General features: G+C 51.5%; 1 protein-coding gene across 2 annotated transcripts in view; it reads left to right on the forward strand.

Annotated features, from left to right (window-relative positions):
• SLC35F5 (solute carrier family 35 member F5) overlaps window positions 1–20038 on the forward strand; it is a 786684-nt gene that overhangs the window by 740349 nt on the left and 26297 nt on the right. For both annotated transcript variants that reach the window (XM_078682012.1, XM_078682011.1), the window contains one exon: window positions 6824–6916. In XM_078682012.1, the coding sequence (XP_078538138.1) occupies window positions 6824–6902 (79 nt within the window). In that variant the 3' untranslated portion in view covers window positions 6903–6916. The remainder of the gene's footprint in view (window positions 1–6823; window positions 6917–20038) is intronic.

A 20038-nucleotide genomic window follows, 5' to 3' on the forward strand; every position in this document is an offset into this window, starting at 1 on the left:
TCTGAAAGAGATAGAGGATGCGCGGGAGGATCGTCCTCTTTATTGCTGCCAGTCAGCCGAACCAGGCCAACTGTAACCGGGACCAATCCGAGACCGATTTGGCCGTCTGTTCAAGCAGAAGCCTGTAGTTGAGGGAAACAGTCTGCGGTATTGTGGGTGCCAAACGAATCCCGAGGTAGGGGATGTCCGTGTGAACCCACTGAAAGTCAAAGTCCCTCTGTAGGTCCCAAACATCTTCCGCCGGCACTGAGAGGTTGAGGATTTGGGATTTGAGGAAGTTGACCTTGAAGCCGGCCACCGACCCGAACTCCCGGAGCTCCCGGGAGAGGTGCCGCAAAGAAGTATGAGGTTGGGTGAGCGACAGGATCATGTCGTCAGCGTAAAGACTCACTTTGTGCTCTTCAGCACCAAAGCGAATCCCATTTATGGCCGCATTGTCCCGGAGGCGTTGAGCGAATGGCTCCATGTAGAGCGCAAAGAGTAAGGGCGACAGGGGGCAGCCCTGTCTCATCCCGCATGTGATGGGAAAATGCTCCGATCAACAACCATTGACTCTCACAGCCGCTCAAGGGGAGTCATAGAGGCAGCGCACCCAGTTGACATAGGTGTCTCCTAGCCCGAAGGTCTTCAGGACCGCGAACAGGTACGACCAGTCGACTCAGTCAAACGCCTTCTCGGCGTCTATAGAGAGGAAGAAGGCCTGTGTACGGGAACGGTGCACCGAGTCCATCAGGTGTAGGAGCCTCTTGGTGTTCTCACCCCCTTGTCACGTAGGGACGGATCCCACCTGAGCAGGCTCAATTATTCCGTCCATGTACGGGCTAAGGCGCGCAGCCAGGATACCGGAGAACAATTTCATGTCAATATTGAGGCGCGAGATGGGGCGGTACGAGCTGCACTCCTTAGCATCCTTTCCCGCCTTGGGGATAACCGTGATGACGGCCTCAGCCATGGAGGGAGTCACCCTTCCCGTCTCCCTGAAGGAATTAAAGAGGCGCGTCAAGAAGGATGCCAGCACCCCACAGAACTTCTTGTAGAAGGTGGCCAAGAAGCCATCCGGCCCCGGCGACTTGGCCGTCTTCAAGCGCGAAATAGCAGAGATAACCTCCTCAATGCGTATCTCCGCGTCGAGAGTCGCCGCCGAGCTCTGGGAGAGGGGCGTGATACCGCAGGTCACCAGGTAGTCTTGGACATGACCGGGTTCGGGCGGCTCACACGTATACAGTGTGTGATAGAAGCGTTGAAAGGTCGCCGCCATGCGGTCGTCCGCAGTCTGTTCTACCGCATGCGCGTCCCTAACGGCCGGGATGGCCGCCTGCTGCGTGTGAGCCCTCAAGCGGTGCGCCAGCATCCTGCCCCCTTTATCGCCACTAAGATAGAACTTGTGGCGTAAACGCAAGAGTGCATATTCGGCGCGGTCAAGGTCTAGATACTTAAGCATGCGCCTTTTCGTCTCGAGCTCTCTCCAGACCCGCTGCGCCCCGGTTCGCTTATGGATCGCCTCCAAACCCTGCACATCACGCTCAAGCTCTTCCCGTTTCTCCTTGCGCAGTTTAGCCAGCGACGCCGAGATCGCTATGCAGTCGCCCCTCACCACCAACTTAAGCGCTTCCCACACCGAGCTCAGCGGCATCTCGTCCACATCGTTAGTCGCAAGGTAATATGTGATCGTGCCTCGCAGGCGCTCCACTACTGAGGCGGAATTGAGGAGGGAGTTACGCAGGCGCCAGCCTCCGGACGATCGCAAGCCGCCGCCCCCAGCCACCCGCACAGAAATAAGGGCCTGATCGGATAGGGAGCGCGGGGCAATCTCCGCCCAAGAGAGCTGGGGCATCAGGGAGGCAGAAGTAAGGAAGTGCTCGAGGCGCGCGTAGGTCTTGTGGGCCGCCGAGTAATAGGTGTAGTCGCGCTCTAACGGGTGCAGTGTACGCCAAACATCATGGAGCCCCCCTTCCTGTAGCCACAACAGTCCCCCTTTGGATATGGCCCCAGATTGGTGCGAGCGCGCTTCTGACCTATCAAGGGACGGATCCATAACCATATTCAGATCACCCCCTACCAGTACCCAGGGGTCAGGAGACGCCAGAGCGTCCGCAAGCATTGAGGTCAGGAAAGATTCCTGCTGTACATTGGGAGCATAGAGGGAGCCTACTGTAAGGCGGGTATCGCCCCATTGGATCCTGACGGCTAGAAATCGACCCTTGATATCCACCACCTGAGATAATATTTTGCAGTGTGCTTTCGCACTGATCAGTATCGCTACCCCCTGTTTCTTCGTAGTGCAAGAGGACCACATTTGAATTGGAAAACGTCTATCTCTCATTCTCTTGGTATCCTTGGAGAGGAGGTGCGTTTCTTGCAGCAAGCAGATATCGCTCTCCGCTCCCTCCAACAAGGACAAAATAGCCGCACGCTTAACCGGGCTGTTAAGGCCCCGTACATTCAGACTAACAATTTTCAAATCCTTCCCCATCGTAAAAGCAAAACATGAACAGCTCCACTAAGGCAGGGCACACCACAATCTGACAGCAGATCATACAGCTTCGAAATGGAGGCATGTAACGGCTGATGCGAAGTCCCCCCTCCCTCCCAAACCCCACCGGTCCAACTTCCCACCACCCCCACCCCCCCCCAAGGAACCACCCCAGAAACAAAACCCCAAACAACTGACAGAACCCCCCTGCGTCGTAGACAAAAGGAGGGAACAATAGTCCGTCACAAAAGTCCAAAGGGCTGGGGCATTGACTTAACCCCACCAGCCACCCAGGTCCTGATACAGGACAGTTTTCTCGGCGAGCGTGGCACTACATTACCCATCAAAGTCCATACTTCAGGTCCCTCCGACGCCAGCGATCATCCTGCAGAGGTCAAGCGGTCAAAGACAGAGATCAGGAACCCTCCGGAGTCTCCGTCACCTATGCCACAGAAGCCATTGCCGCCCCTCTCTCCTGTAGGCTAATGGATAAATCCGGACCAGAAGGTTTCGCTGGTTTGCCCACTGTTCGTCACTCCGCGGAGCGACGACGCCACCTCGATGGGGAGGACGAGGCCTCAGTCTGGGCCTCAGTTCCCTCCAGGCCCAGCAGTTCACGAGCCGCCTCCAAGGATCGCACCTGGACCAGCTTGCCCTTCCACTTGAAGACCAGCCTGAAAGGATGCCCCCAGGAGTAGGGGACCCCTTGTTCACGTAGGAAGGTGGTGATCGGCCGAAAGTCTCTCCGCTTGGCCAGAGTGGAGGCCGCGAGGTCTTGGTAAAGTACTGGGCGATGGTCACGAAACATGAGGGGAGTGTGCTCGCGTGCCTTCTTCAGAATCCGTTCTTTGAGCTGAAAATCGTGGACACATACCAGGATATCAGGGGGAGGCGCATTGGATCCACGTGGGAGGCCGACCCTATGAACTCGGTCCATCTGGATCTCACGGAGATCTTCCTCTTGCAGGACGTGGCGAAAGAGGCTGTCAACATAGTCCCGCAGGTCAGTTCCCTCTCCTTTCCATGGGACCGCCCAGATCCTGACGTTGTTGCGCCGAGATCTATTCTCTAGATCCTCCGCATGCGTCTGCAGATCTAGGTTCTGCTCCGTGAAGCGTAGGACGTCGTGCTGGAGCTGATGTATGTCCCCGGCCGTCCCCAGGTCATGCTCCTCCAGAGTTGCGACTCTGTCTCCAATAGCGTCAACGTCCCTCCTCACCTCCCTTAGATCTGAGGCTACCTGCGTCCGCAGTTCCTGGATATCTTCCTTCATGGCCGTGAAGAGCTCTCGCATAAAGGCTTTGGTGGCAGGGGCCTCATTGTCATCTGGACTGTGGTGCTTATCGGCCACTGGCACAGGCCGCAGCGGCGAGCTCCTCGGAACCCCATCCTTCGGGGGCTTATCCTTTTTGGGCCTGGTCGACGCCATGTCGTTCCCTCACCTCCGGTGACCCTAGGCAATGGTTGGTGCGCTGTCGCCTCCTCCTTTCAATTGCCCCAAGGCCGCGGTCGAGACGCGGCACCCGGGGGTTGCTTCGTGCGGCGGTCCCCACTGCACGAACACCTCGGTCACAAGGCTAAACTCGCTAGGGGTCTCCCACCAACGGCTCCGACCCGTATCTTCAGGCCCGCTTCCTCCTCGTCTTCGACATAAGGCCGAGGCGTGTCGGTGCAAGGCCGGGCAGGAGGGGCTCGAACGTAGACCCAAGGCCTCCCTGCATAGTCAGGGCCTGGGGTAGCACGCTGTCCAGGGGACCACCAAGTTTACGGTGCACCGTGGCCGCAGAAGTCACTAACCGCGGGACCGCCCACTAAGGCCACCTCGCCGGCACTGTAGACGCTAAACGCTCTCTCCCCGGCGTGGGTAGGTCTGTCTTTTGAGGCACAGCCCGACCCCTAGATGCACGGGGCTGCGGACGTGCAGCGCAGGGCCCCCGTCGCTCGTCGCCGCTCCCCACGCGGTGATCCTCTTACCCTGCTCCTAGGGATCCGCTCGTCGTCAGCCGGTGGTAGGCCGGACAGCGCCGTCTGGCCGCAGCCCCTGCTGGCCGGGAAGACGTGGGTGCACCGTCTGGGTTCCTGGCAGCGGCCCGCTGGCTTTCAGTGCGGCGCCGCGATGTCCGCCAGCTCTCGACGCGGGCCTTCCTGATTCCGGCCCTCTGCGCCGGGGACTCCAGCAGCCGCACGCCAGAAGCGGGCTCCGGCCGCACAGGGCGCAACACCCCGGTCGCGCGCCGGTGAAAGGCCGCGCCTAGCAAGTCGGTCACGCTGCTTCCAAACAGCTGCTCGCTTCGCGGAGATCTTCCAGGCAGTGTCCGGGTGCCCGGCAGCGGCCGCGGACCTCGGGAAGGGAGCTCTGCAGGGCTAAAAACAACGCCAAAGATAAAGCGTCGACGGAGGGACCGAGCAAGACGTCTTACTCCGCCGCCATCTTGGCCACGCCCCCCCCCATTGAGTTTCTAAAGCTGTTTTTGTTAAAAAAAAATAATTATCATCTTTTTATCACACCTAACTATAACTTTACTTTAACCTTTGTTTTTTCAGTGAATTTCTAGTTTTTTTTTATGTGGAGTAATATTTTATTACCATACCTAAAGCATATCCCCGCTGCATGTGCCATGGTCCTGCAACTAACCCCCTTAGGCAGCCAACCCCATTCTGCACACAGCCTTTTGCACAGTGTGGGGTAAGCCACAGGGCCTCTCTTGCAGCCATGCCCTGCTTCCAACTCCCTCGCAGGCAGCCATCCCCAAGCTGGGCACAGCCGTTGGCTGTGCGCAGTGGGGGATTGGCCATGGCTTGGCATCCCGCCAGACCCTGGCTAAACCCCCAGCAGGCTGCCAAACCCACACCACTAAGTCTTTGCTGTGCACGATATAGGGTTTTAAAGCATAGGATTAGCACAGTGCCATCCAGGTCGAGCTAGAAAGGGCCAAAATCTTTTGCCATTTTTACAGCAAAGTCTTTAAGGATAGGATTAGCGAGTGCTGTAACATTTCCACTCCAGGCACAGTATTACAGATTTGGATTGGTAAAATACATCAAATTTGGCAGAAAGCTTTACCTGGGTCGAGAAAGAATACTTTGTGTGATTTGGTGTAAATCCTTTCAGTAGCTTTTGAGCAATTAAGGCTCAAAAACATTCTATATATCAGTGTTGGAGGATAGGTGGTGTTGACGAGTCTCATGATGAGATCTGATTGGCTGCCACCACATCAACACCAATGTGGCATTAGCCATCTTAGGACTTGGGACCCAGCCCCAAGGCCTAAGAAAAACATACAAAAAAGACATAAGGGGACAGGGTAAGGATGCTCTGACCCTAGGCCGGGTGGGGGGAGGGGGGTCCTTGCCTTGCCAAAAAATACCCTGGGTGCAGACAGGGGAGCTTGCAGAGCTATGGGGGCCATGGGCTCCCCTCCACCAGCCCCGACGAGTGACCAGCTGTAGGGTCCCGAAGGTGAACACCAGGGCACCCCACTTAATAAAAAAAAAAAGGGTGAAGCCGCTCCTGCAGGAGCAGTTGGATCTGGGGCTACCCCTGCAACCTTTGATGAGAATATTGGAGTGGGGTGCCATAGGTTAATAAAATCAAATGGCTGCTCCTGTGTGATCTAAAACATTGCAGGGGGTGTGGGACCCCGACAGACCTCTACAAAAAAGCAAATGGTTTCCAGGTGGAACTGGCACATCCAGAATTGTTTACATTTTTTTAATCAAAAAGAGATTAAATGAGTGACCGCAGCTGCTTATTTATTATTCACTGATTCTTCAATGAGCGCCCCATAATGCCCTGCGAAGGCTATTTACATGTATATTTTATGATGATGTTCCAAGAAGAGCATTGGCACCACCAAATTTCTTTTTTTTTATGTTGGGCGGGGAAGGAGGGTTGCAGGAAGTTCTGCTGTCCCCCAGAAACATTACAAAAAAGTCTCCTAGATCATTGAAACCATAACCCCAGGAGAACTTACCATTTGTTTAAAGCTTCCCAAACTGGGGCTTTTCCTCTATAGCGGAGAGCACAGGGCCCTTCAGCGTAACCCTGTTAATTAGAAGTATGGTCATCTATGAAACATACCGGTGCTTTAGAGTCACAGGTAAGTAACATATTTTTTATTTAATTATTCCCCTTACATGATGATTGCAGGTTGATGTCTAGGGATAGTGTGTATTTGTTTCGATCTTTGAGTTTTACACTTTCTGAAAGGACACTGCTGCATTTGTTTGATCACCAGAATCTCAAAAGTGCCTGTATGCAATACTGTTCTTAAACAATTTCCTCTGCAGTCCGTTCCATTCAAATTTCTCTCTTTTAATTTATCATTTTGAAAATGTTCTTATCTAAAGAATGCCAGAAGACAGTGAGCAGTGTGAAAGTCTCATTCCAATGCACAGTGTTTCTCAGGAGAATGGAACCAGTGGCTGATGATAGGATTGTGGGTAGGTTACTTGTTTATCATTTCTCATTTTCAATTATGCTTGTGACAAAATATGTTCTTAATTATTTGTTAACAATAACATGTTTAAATATTTCTGTTAACATATTCTTTATGTGGTAATGAATAGTCTAATTTTAATTACTGTAATTGCTTATTGAAATCCAGTTTCTCTATCCTTGCCTCTGATAGACACAGACACATTTACTGGTTTCAGTTCTCCACTCAATAGATGACCTACATCCAAGAATGACTTCAAAACATACATCCCTAACAAAAAGCTTTTTAGCTGATTGCCGCTCAGTTCATTTTGTGAGTGACCATTAATCACTTTTAAAGACTGACCTGCTTACTTTTCCATGCACTTATACACATGCGCTAATCACAACATTTTATGGACAGTACCGGAAATGTTAAAGCTGCATAAAATATGTTACGCCGGGCATTTTTGTCAGTGGTATTCAAATGTAAATTGCTGTGTGAATCCACAATTTTTTGTGAATCCACAACCTCCTATTGGGACAAAAGAAGTGAGAAAACTGCATACAGTAATGTATTTGAGCCGGCTTAAAATAACTGTCCCGCAAAATTCTCAGGTGTTTCATGCATTAGCTCAATCTGATGGATGCCGGAAGCCAATCAGAATGACTCCAACCATGCAGCATTATTCCAATTAGTTGACATTGCCAATGTCTTTGAAACAATCTCCCACCCGGAATCTATCTCAGCAACATAAATGACCCCAGAAAGCATTTGTGGTGCAATGAGGTCTGGGCAACCCAAGCAGTCTCCCAGTTTCGCTATGCAAGTGGATTAAAACAATTGGTGGACTTCATATGATGAGTCCTTGTGAAAATAATATTTTGCTATCTACGAGGCGAAAGGTGTATGTATACTTACGACTCCTTAATCTTGGTTATTTGTTTTCTGTTTCTGGAAAACACAGAGAGGTGAGCAACACACTGGCATTTTGCTTCTCTCACAAAGATGATACAGCACTTCAAACAGTCCTTTGCTATTCTCTGCCTTTTTCTGCAGCATTCAGTTCATTCTACAAATGTTTAGCTGAATGAGAATGACTATTGTTCACATAGTCAAAACCTACACAATGCCTCAGCAGGCAGACCCCACCTTAGAATATTTTTTTACACCAGTGGGTTTGCAGCTAAGATTTGGGGTTCCGCTCTGAGACTGTATCTTAACAACACAAAAAACCAAGACTTTATACACAGCAAAGACTGGATGGTATCAAAGAACATCAACAGCTTCTGCAAGGCTTCATAGTCACCTACTTGGTCATATGAAAATGTCTCCTAGGTTGTGGCTGATGGAAAATATACCATTTTGATTTCTTCCATATTGTTATTCAAACTTGAAGCGATCAGATAATTTGCGGACACTTAATCTATCGCTTTCTTAAGATCATGATGGAGAAACCTGCGTGGTGTGACCGTGTTTAAATTGTAGACTGACCATCCATGGTAGTCTTTATTATAGGTGTCTTACTGTGCTGCCGAGTTAAAAGATTCAGATGAAGTAGAGGCCAACAAGCACCCCCATAGTCCTTTCAAGAGTAATGAACCTGGACATTTTTCAGACAATCATGGGTCCATTCAGGAATTTATAATGACAGCACAGCAAAACCACACAGGTACAGAGACCTTACCTCGAGGTACACAATGAGCAACACCTATAAGTGTGGGTCGCTCAGAATGCTCTCTATACTCCAGCGAGACTCAGTAGAGTCACTTGAAGTTTAGAGTGTGGTCACCTGAGGTGACCTAAAGCCTACTTTGAAATTTGGGAAGGTTTGGCCCTGAAAAGGAACTGAGCATCTGCCTCAGCAGCCTGTGCCCTTCGTCACACCCTCATTAGGTGTCATTTGAGTTTCAACACCCAAAATATTTTGACCCCCAAAAATAGTCCAAGGATGACATTTAAGATCCCTTGACTCTGTCATTCCTGAACACATCAGGTAGTTAGGACTCAAGACACAAAAATGTATATAGACCTGAAAGAGGACCACAGAAGGATGTAATTAGGCCCACAGACTGAGACCATTTGGCCAGTCCCTCATCACAACGTTTACCAATTTCTAGTAAGACTGGGACCAAATGGCAAATAACATTTGAGGAGTATATTTCAACCGAGTTATGCCAAAATCACATTCCTAAACATACAGTGACCTCCCACCCCTCCTACCCCCGAGCCAGACAGACCTGCCCCTGCCCCATATGTTCTTGCACCACAGGAAAAAGTACTGTATTCACCATGTGAAGAGGAGGATGAGGGACAACCATGTGAAGTCTTTGTTCCATGTTCCGAAGAAGCATGGAACAAATAATTAATGCAATCAGATAATAAGGAATTTAAAGTATCAGTTCCCAAAAACTGCAGACTATGCTGCTGTAGTTCACTAGGCAGCGTGACAACATGGAATTGCTATGCCTGTAGAACTAGCATAGGATTTCCTCATTTAAATGCTATCCAAATATAATATGAGAGAACAGTACACTATTTCCCCATCTTCAAACACTTCGCATAAATTGTTGAAAGTCCTGCAAAGACATGGTGTAGAACACCTAGGTCCTGATTACAAGTTGGACTGATTTAGGTGAAGACCTAGCAGGTGTCCAGAATGAATGATTTTGGTTGGTGTCTCTGCATCTAATTTCACCTGATAAAAGTTAATCCTAACGCTATGGAGAATGGTAAGGTAGATTTTCTTTCCAGGTTCATTTCAGCATGCTATTCCCTTTTCTGTAAGTTCCTCAGAGGTGGAAAATGGGACCGGTGGAGGCTTCTGGAAGGGGGTTAGAAGGGTGGTAGGTGACAACGTTGACTGGGAGCCAGCAGGGGAAGTGTTACTTGCTCTATTGTGCCATAGGTGGGAGTCGGGGGCAGCTGAATTGCTCTTGTCTTTGATTCGGATGGGCCCTGGTACAAATATAAAACGACATCTCAGGATCCTGTCTAAATTCAAGATCCTATCTGTCCTGATTCTGTGATTGTTCACAGAGCTCAAAAGCAAGACATTAATCTGAAAGAGTTTGTTAGTTTAGATTCCTTACCTTAGAATTTCCCAGGCATCAGTCTGAAACCAGCGAATTTTCTTTAGCAGTACCCCTGCACGTCAGTAGGTGGCGTCGGTCGACTCCGCGACTGTCGTGGTTGCCGGGAAGACATCACAGTGCTTAACTAGATGCTGCCCCTGCGGGCTGATGTCCGTTCTTTCTTTTTCCGCGCCAGCCTAGCGCAGATGCGGAGAGAGCTACCCCTTATTCGTTTTTTGGCTAGCTTTTTTTGTGATTTTTGTTGGCATCTATTCGAGGCTTTGATTCCTTGTGCGCGAGGGATGTCCCAACGACGGACTGGTTTCAAGCCCTCCAGGTCACGTCACAAAATTATGTTGATGGCGGACCCGCACCGCGTGTGCTTGTGGTGTCTGGAGTGTGAGCATGACCCGAGTCATGCTTCGACTGCCAGGCCATGCACCTGAAGACTTTGCAGGAGCAGTCCCGAAAGTTGTTGGAGGCCCGGCAGTCAGCTCTGCGTCATTCCTGGTCTTGCTCGAGAGGAAGGTCTTGAGACCATTCGCAGAGCCCCTACTCCTCGTCGCACTCTAAGTCGTCGAGGTCTTCAATTCAAACAAAAGAAGAAGGCGAAAAAGCACAAGCGCTCTTCACCTTCTCCCTGTCGGTCGGCTAACACGATGTGAGACTCGAAGCATTGTCGCTCGAAGGCTCCGTCTCTGGTGCCTGTTCCAGGGACGACTCCAAACCTTCCTCCCTGGCTAATTTTGAAAATGTTATGAGGCCTTACACCTTGTCTTTGGGCAGCCCGACTCCCCCGGCACTTGTTCAGTCCCCGCGGAGCAGGTCGGTAGTCCTGGGCCTTTGATGCCAGCGGCTCTGGCCCAGCGCTAGAGGGCCCCTGGATCCAGGGCTGGATTCAATCGACGCCAGCCGATCTTACTCAACCTTCCCGGATGACGACGCTCCCGGCAATGCCCCCGAAGCCATCCCCATCCGGAGCCAGACCCATGTTGGTACCTACGCTGGAGGGAACTTTTGTTCCCTTGTTCATCACTGGTGTTCCTTACCGACCAGAGGGTGGTGATGAGGACAGGTGGGGTTGCTGGACCCTATAACTGACCAGCTAGAAGAACCGTACTGGCGAGAGGACCTGGGTGATGCCAGTGGTCTGGACATCTCTCCAGATACTGGTTTGCTTTCTCCCCCTACCGTGGCTACGAAGGAGGGAACGTCCAATGCTGTGGTGGTGAGAAAGGCTGTGAAGGTCTTGGGCCTTGAGCTCCCTACATTGTCAGTCAGGACTAACTTCCTGACAGAGGTGCTTCAGCCTGCGGCTTCCTCTTCTGAATCCCTATTGCCGTTCAATGAGGCCCTCACTGATGTCCTCCTGGGAACTTGGTCCATCCCCGCACAGTGGCTCTTGTGGAGAGGACAATTGCCCACCGCACCACCTGGGGTGACCCAGATTTCTTGACCCAGCACCCTTTCCCTGTGAGCTTGGTGGTCCAAGCCTCTTCTTCTAAAGGCGCATTCCCTTCTATCCCTTTAGATAGGGATTCCAAGAAGTTGGACCATCTTGGGAAGCGTTATGTTCTCTTCCTCCAGCTTGTCACTGTGGTTGGTGAATACCACGTGCCTCTTAGGCCACTTCTCCCATACCATCTGGGATACGGTCGCACAGGTCCTGCCTCAGTGCCCGAAGGAGGCCCGGGCCGTTCTCTCCCAGGCATTGGCAGATGGGAGTGAAACAGCCAAATTCGCCATTCGATGTGTACTGGATACCGCCACCTCACTGGGCACTGATTGCCACGTCTGTAGCCCTTAGGCGCTATGCCTGGTTGAGGACATCTGGCATTTCGGGGGATGTCCAATCAAGCTTGATTGACATGCCGTTTGATGGTCGTCATCTTTTTGGCGACAAGGCTGACTCGGCACTGGAGGGCTTTAAACATTCTAGTGCTACAGCCAGTTTAGCCTCCAGTTCACAAAAGCTGCCCAGCCTCTGCATGGCAGTGGACGTGGGACCCAGCAACCTCAAGGGTCTGGGAGCCAGCTGGCATGCCATGCCATTCAACCCTCCCTCCCCCGCCGCAGCCTCCAAACCTTCCTAGTCCGACGTTTCAGGCCCATCAACGGTCAGTTGGAGGCAGGATTCGCCATCACCTCCTTCACTGGCAATCCATCACGTTGGACAGGTGGGTTTTGCAAATTATCCGAAGGGGCTACTCCCTCCCCTTCAAGACTACACCTCCCTCCATGCCACCAGCTTTCGACCGCATATTGGAGGATCATTTTGCACTTCTCCGCCATGAAGTCCCGGCTCTCTTAACCAAGGGAGCTATAGTGAGGGTCCCTACACAAGAGGTAGGTCCTGGTTGCTAGTCCCTTGTCCAATTCTAGACCTCAGGGCCCTGAACCGCTTCTTCAGGAAGGAAGTTCAAGATGCTCACGTTGGCTCGGGTCCTGTCTGCCGGCGACCCCGGAGACTGGATGGTGGCGTTGGACCTCAGGGACGCTTATTTTCATTTTCCCGTCTTGCCAGCCCACAGATGCTTTCTACAGGTTACGGTGGGCCACAAGCATTTTCAGTTCACCGTGCTCCCCTTTGGCCTTACCAGGTCAGCTTTTTTTTTTTTTTTTTTTTTTGCAGAGTTTTATATAGCGCGAACTAGACCCAAACCGAATCAGGTATCAGAGCGCTTTACATAGCCCTAGTTACGTTACATGAGGACGGACACACATTCATTTTAGGCACGGGGAGATTAAGTGATTTGCCCAGAATCACAGGAGGTTTTGGCGTCGTTACCGAGACTCGAACCCAAATCCCCAGGTCCGAGGTCGAGCGCCTTAGCCGTTAGGCCAACTCCTCTCCCTTGGGTGTTCACAAAGGTGATGGCGGTGGTCGAAGCTCATCTGTGCAGATCAGGGCTTCCAGTCTTTCCCTATCTCGACGACTGGCTGTTGAAGGCGTGCTCATCCTAGGCTGTCATCTCCCACCTCCAGACTACGGCAGGCCTTCTGCACTCGCTGGGGTTCACTATAAACATGCTGAAGTCACACCTGGCTCCCTCTCAGACGCTCCCTTTCATCAGAGCTGTTTGGACACAGTGCCATTTTGGGCCTATCCTCCCGAGCAGCGAGTACGGGATATTCGGGCTATGATACCAATGTTTCAGCCTCTATCCTGGATTTCGGTGAGAATGACTCAGAGGCTGCTGGGCCTCATGGCCACCTGCATCTTGCTAGTGGATCATGCCAGATGGCATATGCCAGCTCTGCAGTGGAACCTGAAAGTTTCAGTGGGCGCAGCATCAGGGGAATCTTTCAGACTACGTTCAGATCTCAGAGGGTACTGCTCAACAACTGCAGTGGTGGTTAACGAACCAAGATTGGGTCAGCAGAAGATCCCTCTCCCTTCCCCAACTAGATCTAACAGGTGGTGACAGATGTGTCACTTCTGGGATGGGGCGTCCATCTGGGAGAGGGGGGAATTAGAGACGTCTGGTCTCTGGCGGAGTCCGGGCTACGTCGTAAGTGGAACTGCGGCCTCCTGTACACCTTTCTGCCTGTACCACTTGTGCCTGAGTGCTCAAGAAGATCAAGCACAACGGGCCCAAGTTATTTATGTGGCTCTGGACTGGGCACGAACAATCTGGTACCCCGAGCTTCTGAGCATGGCCATCAATCCTCTGATCTGACTGCCCCTTCAGAAGGACTTCTGTCGTAGCAGCAGGGGACGGTTCTCCAACCGAACCTGTCCAGACTCCACCTCCTTAAGTGGAGATTGAGCAGCGACTGTTGACAGCTTTCGACCTTCCTCTCGAAGTCTGAATGTCAGCTTTGCAGCCAGGCATCCCGCCACTAAATCGATATACTCCTGTAGATGGGACAAGTTTGTGGCATGGTGCACAGCAAAGGCTGTGGATCCCTTTCAGGCCCCTTTTTGAGGACCTTTTGTATATACTTACTTAGTCCCAGCAGGGCTCCGCTCTGGGCACCCTCAAAGGTGCAGCTATCTTTGCTTTTCTTTGGCTGCCAGATCAGCCATCCTTGTTCAAGTCTCCTATTGTTACTAGATTCTTTATGGAACAAATCTTTTTATTGATTTAGTCGGAGGGTGCTGTTACACCTGTACACAGCCATTAGCCTACAACCACATGGGTCGGCGGCTAAAGGACAATGCATTGCAAATATGTATCTGATTACTGCGTGCAGTCCAACATTCGTTAGGCTGGCGATGCTCAATGTGAGGCATATCAGGCAGGGAGAACATAACCATCAAACAGTGCAGGTTAGAGCGTGCTGTCCTACCATAATAAACAAACAGTAGATAAGAAAAACCAACCCTCCCTCCCGCCCCTGTAAAAAAAAAAAAGGGAAAGAGAGGGGAACCGTACCAAGTACACAAAAAGATGTGCGACGTCTCGCAGAGCCCATTGTCCTCCACCCAAACGTTACTACTCCCTCATGTAGGGGTTGCCTAAGTCCGAAGAAAGGGGTATGAGTCGTAGCACTTGGAAGAGTTCGGGGCAGGTGACCTCGCGTAGGTCCTTCTATAGCAGTGTTATAAAGGTAGCCCAGCGTTCGGCATATTTCTTGCTCTTGTGATCTTGACTCATTGTTAGTCGTTCCATGTCTAGAATCATCCAAAGACTATGTAACCAGGCCGTGTGGTCCGGCACCTTAGCAGTACCCCAGTGGATTAGAATCGCCTGGCGCGCTGCAAGTAATGCTAGTGCCATCTGCCTGCCACTAAGTGGCCGTAGTGGAAAGGTGATTGGATTTGACAGCCCTAGCAAAGTGTAGGCCAGGAAGGGGAGGATCTCAGTGTCGAATGCAGCATCAATGTCGTTAAGCACCTGGTGCCAATACCTCTCTAGCCTCGGGCAGTGCCATAGAAGGTGTGAAAGGGAGCTCTTCAGGACACAGCCCCGCCAGCATTCCTCTGTGTAATTCTTGTCCCATTGGTGTATCCTCGCCGGCGTGAGATACCATGAGATACCAGTAGGATGCCACCTTGAATGCAGATACAGTCCCCGCAGTGTTGTATGCCGTGTGGTGAGCCCTATAGTGAATGTTGTCCCACTCCTTGTCTATAAGACCGGACCCAATTCTGCTTCCCATCTGGCCTGTCCCCAGGAGCGCTTCCCAGTCGCTCGTGGGGCAAGGAAAGCATAGAGTTCTGAAATGAGGTGCTTGTCGTCTGTTTTGTTCGCTATCCATTTTTCAAAGGGGGTGAGCTTACAAGAGACGTGTGAGGAGGGCCGGGGCCGGGGAAGTAGACCAATGTCAGAGCTGAAGGTAGAAGGTACAAGAATTCTTCTGTCCCGGGTAGGGTGAGGTCCGGATGTACAGGCTCAAATGGGATAATGCCCTCAAGATCAAACAGGTGGCCTAAACGCTTACACCCAGCTTCCCTCCAGCGTTGGACAATGGCAGTCTTACATCCTGGGGGGAAATCCGGGTTGTCAACCAACAGCATCATTGGGGAGGGAAAGGTCGTCAGGCAGGCCCCTCGACAGTGCCACCGCATCCCAAACTTTCATCGTTGCTGCCGTGACTGGAGATGAATAAAGGCCCCAAGAATGGGAGCGGCAGGATAGCCAACTTTCACTCCAGACATTCACCCCAGCTACGGCCTGATCCATGAAGGTGCAGTGCTTCTCAGAAAGTGGGCTATTCCACTCCAGCATGTAGCATAGGTGCGCAGCCTGGAGATAGCTGAGGACCATCGGCAGCTTTACCCCTGCATCGCTTTTGGGACGTGACAATTGTGCTATAGATAGGCCTGCTTTCTTATTACCCCAGATTAATTTGTTCAGAGAGAGCTGAATGTTGCGCAGGGATTTAGGCGGCGGTGTCAGCGGGAGGGTCTGGAAGAGGTAGAGTATGCTTGGCAAAATTGTCATTTTGACCGCTGCAATGCGCCCGAACCAGGATAAATTATGTTTAATCCACCCATCCAGTTCCTTCCTCGTCTGGGTCACCAGTGACGAGTAGTTTAGTTCTTGTATGCGTGGGATCGAAGGTGTCTGAAGGATGCCTAAATAGGGCCCAGGGTCGTTAGACCAATGCAAAGGGAGGGACTGCCTAAGGGCCTCCGCTTGAGCTTGCGGTAGGGATAGAATAAGGACCTGGGATTTGCCAAAGTTGACCGTGAAGCTCGAGAGCAGTCCAAATGATTCAAGTTTGTCCACTAGTGCGGGGAGCGAGGTGAGAGGCCTAGCGAGGGAGAGGATGACATAATTCGCATAAAGGCTTATCTTATGGCTATCTCCTCCAAACTGGATGCCATGGATGTTAGGGTGATCGCGAATTTTCTGTGTAAGGGGTTCCATATAAAGTGCAAATAAAAGAGGCGAGAGTGGGCACCCTTGCTTCGTGCCCCGGGCTATCTCAAAAGAAGATGAGGACATTCCATTAACTCTAACAAATGCCCGGGAGGCGCGGTAGATGCACTGCACCGATTGCATGAAATGGGAGCCAAGTCCGAAACCACGAAGAGCTATGTCCAGCATACTCTATTGAACGCTTTTTCGGCATCCACCTCAAAGAGTATCGCTGCTTTTTGGGAGCGGTGGACACTATCGATCAGGTGGAGGAGTCACTGCCTTGGGATGTGGGGATGAATCCCGCCTGGTCTGGACCTATTAGACCTGCCATCAGGGGGTTCAATCGGGCTGCGAGTATTCCGGTACAAAGCTTCGCATCAACATTGAGCAGTGAAATCGGGCGGTAGGAGCTGTATTGCCCTGGGTCTTTATTAGGCTTGAGAATTACAGAAATCGCCGCCGCCTACATAGAATCCGTCACAGCCCCACTTTCTAAGAAGGAATTATAAAGGCGGGTTAGGAGGGGTGCTACTTCATAACAAAATATTTTATAAAACAGGGCAGGGAAGCCGTCGGGCTCGGAGATTTGGCAAGCTTCAGCCGGAAGATGGCTGATCTCCTCTTCCAACCTGATGAGGTCCTCCAGCTGTTCTGCCTGCGCAGTAGGGAGGCAAGTGAAGTTGCTGGACTCTAGGCATTCCCGTGCATCAGGGGGCTTGTGTGGTATGTGGGTCAGAGGGAGCGCGGGCCTGCGAGCGGAGGGTGGGAGTGCAAAGTCTTGTACGAAGAACCCCTACAGAAAAGGCAACCGATACATAAAAGAAAACAACCCGCAGAAACTCAACCCCAAGAAGTAACAATAGACAAAAGTTTGTCTGGAAGGCATAGTCTAAAGGGAACATGGCCCTGAGGAAAACCGTAGAGCAGGATACTTGGAGAACCAAGAGTCGCGGAGACGCAGTCCGTTAGATCAGGAAAGGTGGTCATCTCATGTGCCCCTCCGGCTTCGCTCTGACATCCATCCCCTACGGTCTATGCTGGAATGTTCAAGGGGAACACAAGCGTTCTAGGGACTGGGAGAGAAATGTGAACACAGCCGCGCGTTCCTTTGCCACCTCCTCCGGATCTGGCTTCAAAGAGGTTGATGTCTTCCTGACAAGTCTGCCAATGAGGGGGGTCGTCGTGGAGCCCGGACTTTGGGGTCGTCTCCCCTTGTCGAATCTTCAGCGTTTTCTAACCCCAACAGGTCCAGCGCCTCCCGCAGTGAGCTATTTTGTCGTAGCTTCCCCTTGTGTTTAAAGATTATGCAGAACGGGTGGCCCTATGAATACGGGAATCTATTGTCATGCAGATAGGAGGTGACCTCACAAAATCCTCTCTGCTTGGCTAGAGTGGAGGCTGCAAGGTCCTGAAAGAGAGCTGGAGAGTGCCCTTGGAATTGTATCGGCTGGACTGCTCGGGCTTTGCGTGGGATCTGCTCTTTGAGCTGAAAGTCGTGCACGCACACGAGGATATCAGGCGGGGGTGCTTTCTCTCCTCTAGGCAGGCCCACACGATGAACTCAGTCCATCTGGATTTCTTGCTGACTGCCGTCTCCCAGCACGTGTCGAAAGAAGGCCAAGATGTAGATCTTCTACATGGGCCTGTAGATCTAAGTTTTGATCCTTGCAGCCTCAGCACTTCCTGCTGCAGTTGGTGAAGATCTTCCTCCCAAGTTAGCTCATTTTCTTCAAGGACGAACACCCTTTCGCTCACTTCATCTACATCCCGCTGGACTTCTTTGAGATCTGCCGTGAGTTGTCCTTTTAGGTCGAGAATATCCTCATTAATGGCATCGAACAGCTCTATCATAAAGGCCTTCGTGGCCGGGTCATATGCGCCCTCCAGCGATTCGGAATGACCCAGCGCTTGGGGGCCCGTCTGTGCTGTGTAGGAGCTGCCAGATTGTTTCAGCAGAAGGTCCTTGAGGGTCTTCTCCCTTCTCACTCAGGCTGCTGCCATGTCTTCTAGATGAGGCTGATGTGAAAAGCCAGGGAAGGGCCGTAGGACTGTAGCTCCGTAAGCGTAGTGTGCTTGGAACCACACCTGCTCTGAGGCAGAGGTAGTAGCTCTCCTATAGGTGCCAAGAGGCTGACGCTCTGTCTCACTGGTGCTGGATGATGCAGGGGGGTATCACTCAAGCTAGCCTCCCAGCCTCATCCTGTGGTATTGGGTTTCAACAGACCTACATACTCTGCAAAAACTCTTGATACCTTAGAATAGAAGTTGGCACGGAAACTGAAAATGCAAAAGACAAGTTTATTAAGACCCCATGGGGTGGTGATACGAACCTACAGCACCCTTCGGTAATGCAAGGAGTATCACACCGAACATTGAATACATGGCTTCTTTTATACAGTTTACAGGAATTTGAAAAATAGGCGGTACACACTTTACACAATTTTAAGTACATATAAGGGCATGTTCGAGGCATATGAGCTGCAGATTGTACATTTAGCAATAGATCGCCACCTGGTGTTGGGCTCGTATGATTGCAGGTTGTTGTTGTCTTCTTGGAAGAAGTCTTTGTAGTCACGAGATAGGTGACTCCTCCCTTGGACAATACTGCGCATGGTCATCGACTCCATCATCAGATTGTTTTTTTCCGCCACTGGGTTCGGATGAAAGTTTTCCGCTCCGGCTAGAAAACACTTTTCTGCATTTTCGAAGCGTGAAACTTTAAACAAACTTCTTCGACATCGAACAGACTTTAGACATCACCAGCTACATCCCGGCGCGTCGACATGGGCCGTTGGGCCTATCGGCGCCGTACGGCCTACGCCTCATGGACAGAACTCCATTCAAGAGATGCCCGGTATGTCGAGCAAAATTCCATCATAGCGACCATCACAAGGTTTGCAACCTCTGTCTATCGCCGGAACACGACGAGTCGACCTGCACAGCCTGTGCCTCCTTCCGATCGAAAAAGACCATTCGGGATCGAAGGGCCCGTCAACACGAGATGAGGAGATCAGCACCAGCACCGGAGGCCATCTTTGAGGAGGAGATCGTCGAAGAAGAAGTCTCCGCGGATGAAGATCCGATCGAAGATATCTCCGAGGACGAGGCTCCACTCGTCGCCGAGGAAGACTCGCCTGATCTCCAGATCATATCGGGGGCAGAGGACTCGGACGATTCGATTCCATCTCGACAACCTGTGAGTACCTCTGCCCCTGCACGACACACACTACCCAAAACAAAGGCAACGGTCAGCACTCCGCCCATGGGGCCCAGTCGAGACCGAAATTTACCCTCCGACGCCCCGCCTTCGGGCTCGGCTCCGAGGAAATAGACTATGCCTTCGGGTGCCTCGGCACCGAAAAAAACACATGTGCCAATTCCACCTCTTCCATTGGCACCGAAAAATCCTTCGACACCGAAGGACTCGTCGACACCGAAGCCAAAACGCCCTTCGGTGCCCAGAGACAAAGACCCTTCGGCACCAAAAGACACATCGGTGCCGAAACCAAGGACAGTACCGGACCCGAAAGCTTCCACTCCGAAACCTTCCGGTTCCAAAAACAAAGAAGGGAAACCAGATTCCGGCGCCGCAGGCCCAGCAAAACTGGTCTCCACGCCCAAACCGCCAATATTGGTCCCAAAGACTCCAGATAAAACTAAGCCACCTTCGGCACCGAAAAAATTGCCACAGGACTCAATTACTCCTCCTAAGGCAAAGAACACTAAGCAACCTCTATCGGCACCGAAAAAATCGACGCT

Source organism: Lissotriton helveticus, chromosome 3_1, assembly GCF_964261635.1.
Source record: "Lissotriton helveticus chromosome 3_1, aLisHel1.1, whole genome shotgun sequence".
Taxonomy (NCBI): domain Eukaryota; kingdom Metazoa; phylum Chordata; class Amphibia; order Caudata; family Salamandridae; genus Lissotriton; species Lissotriton helveticus.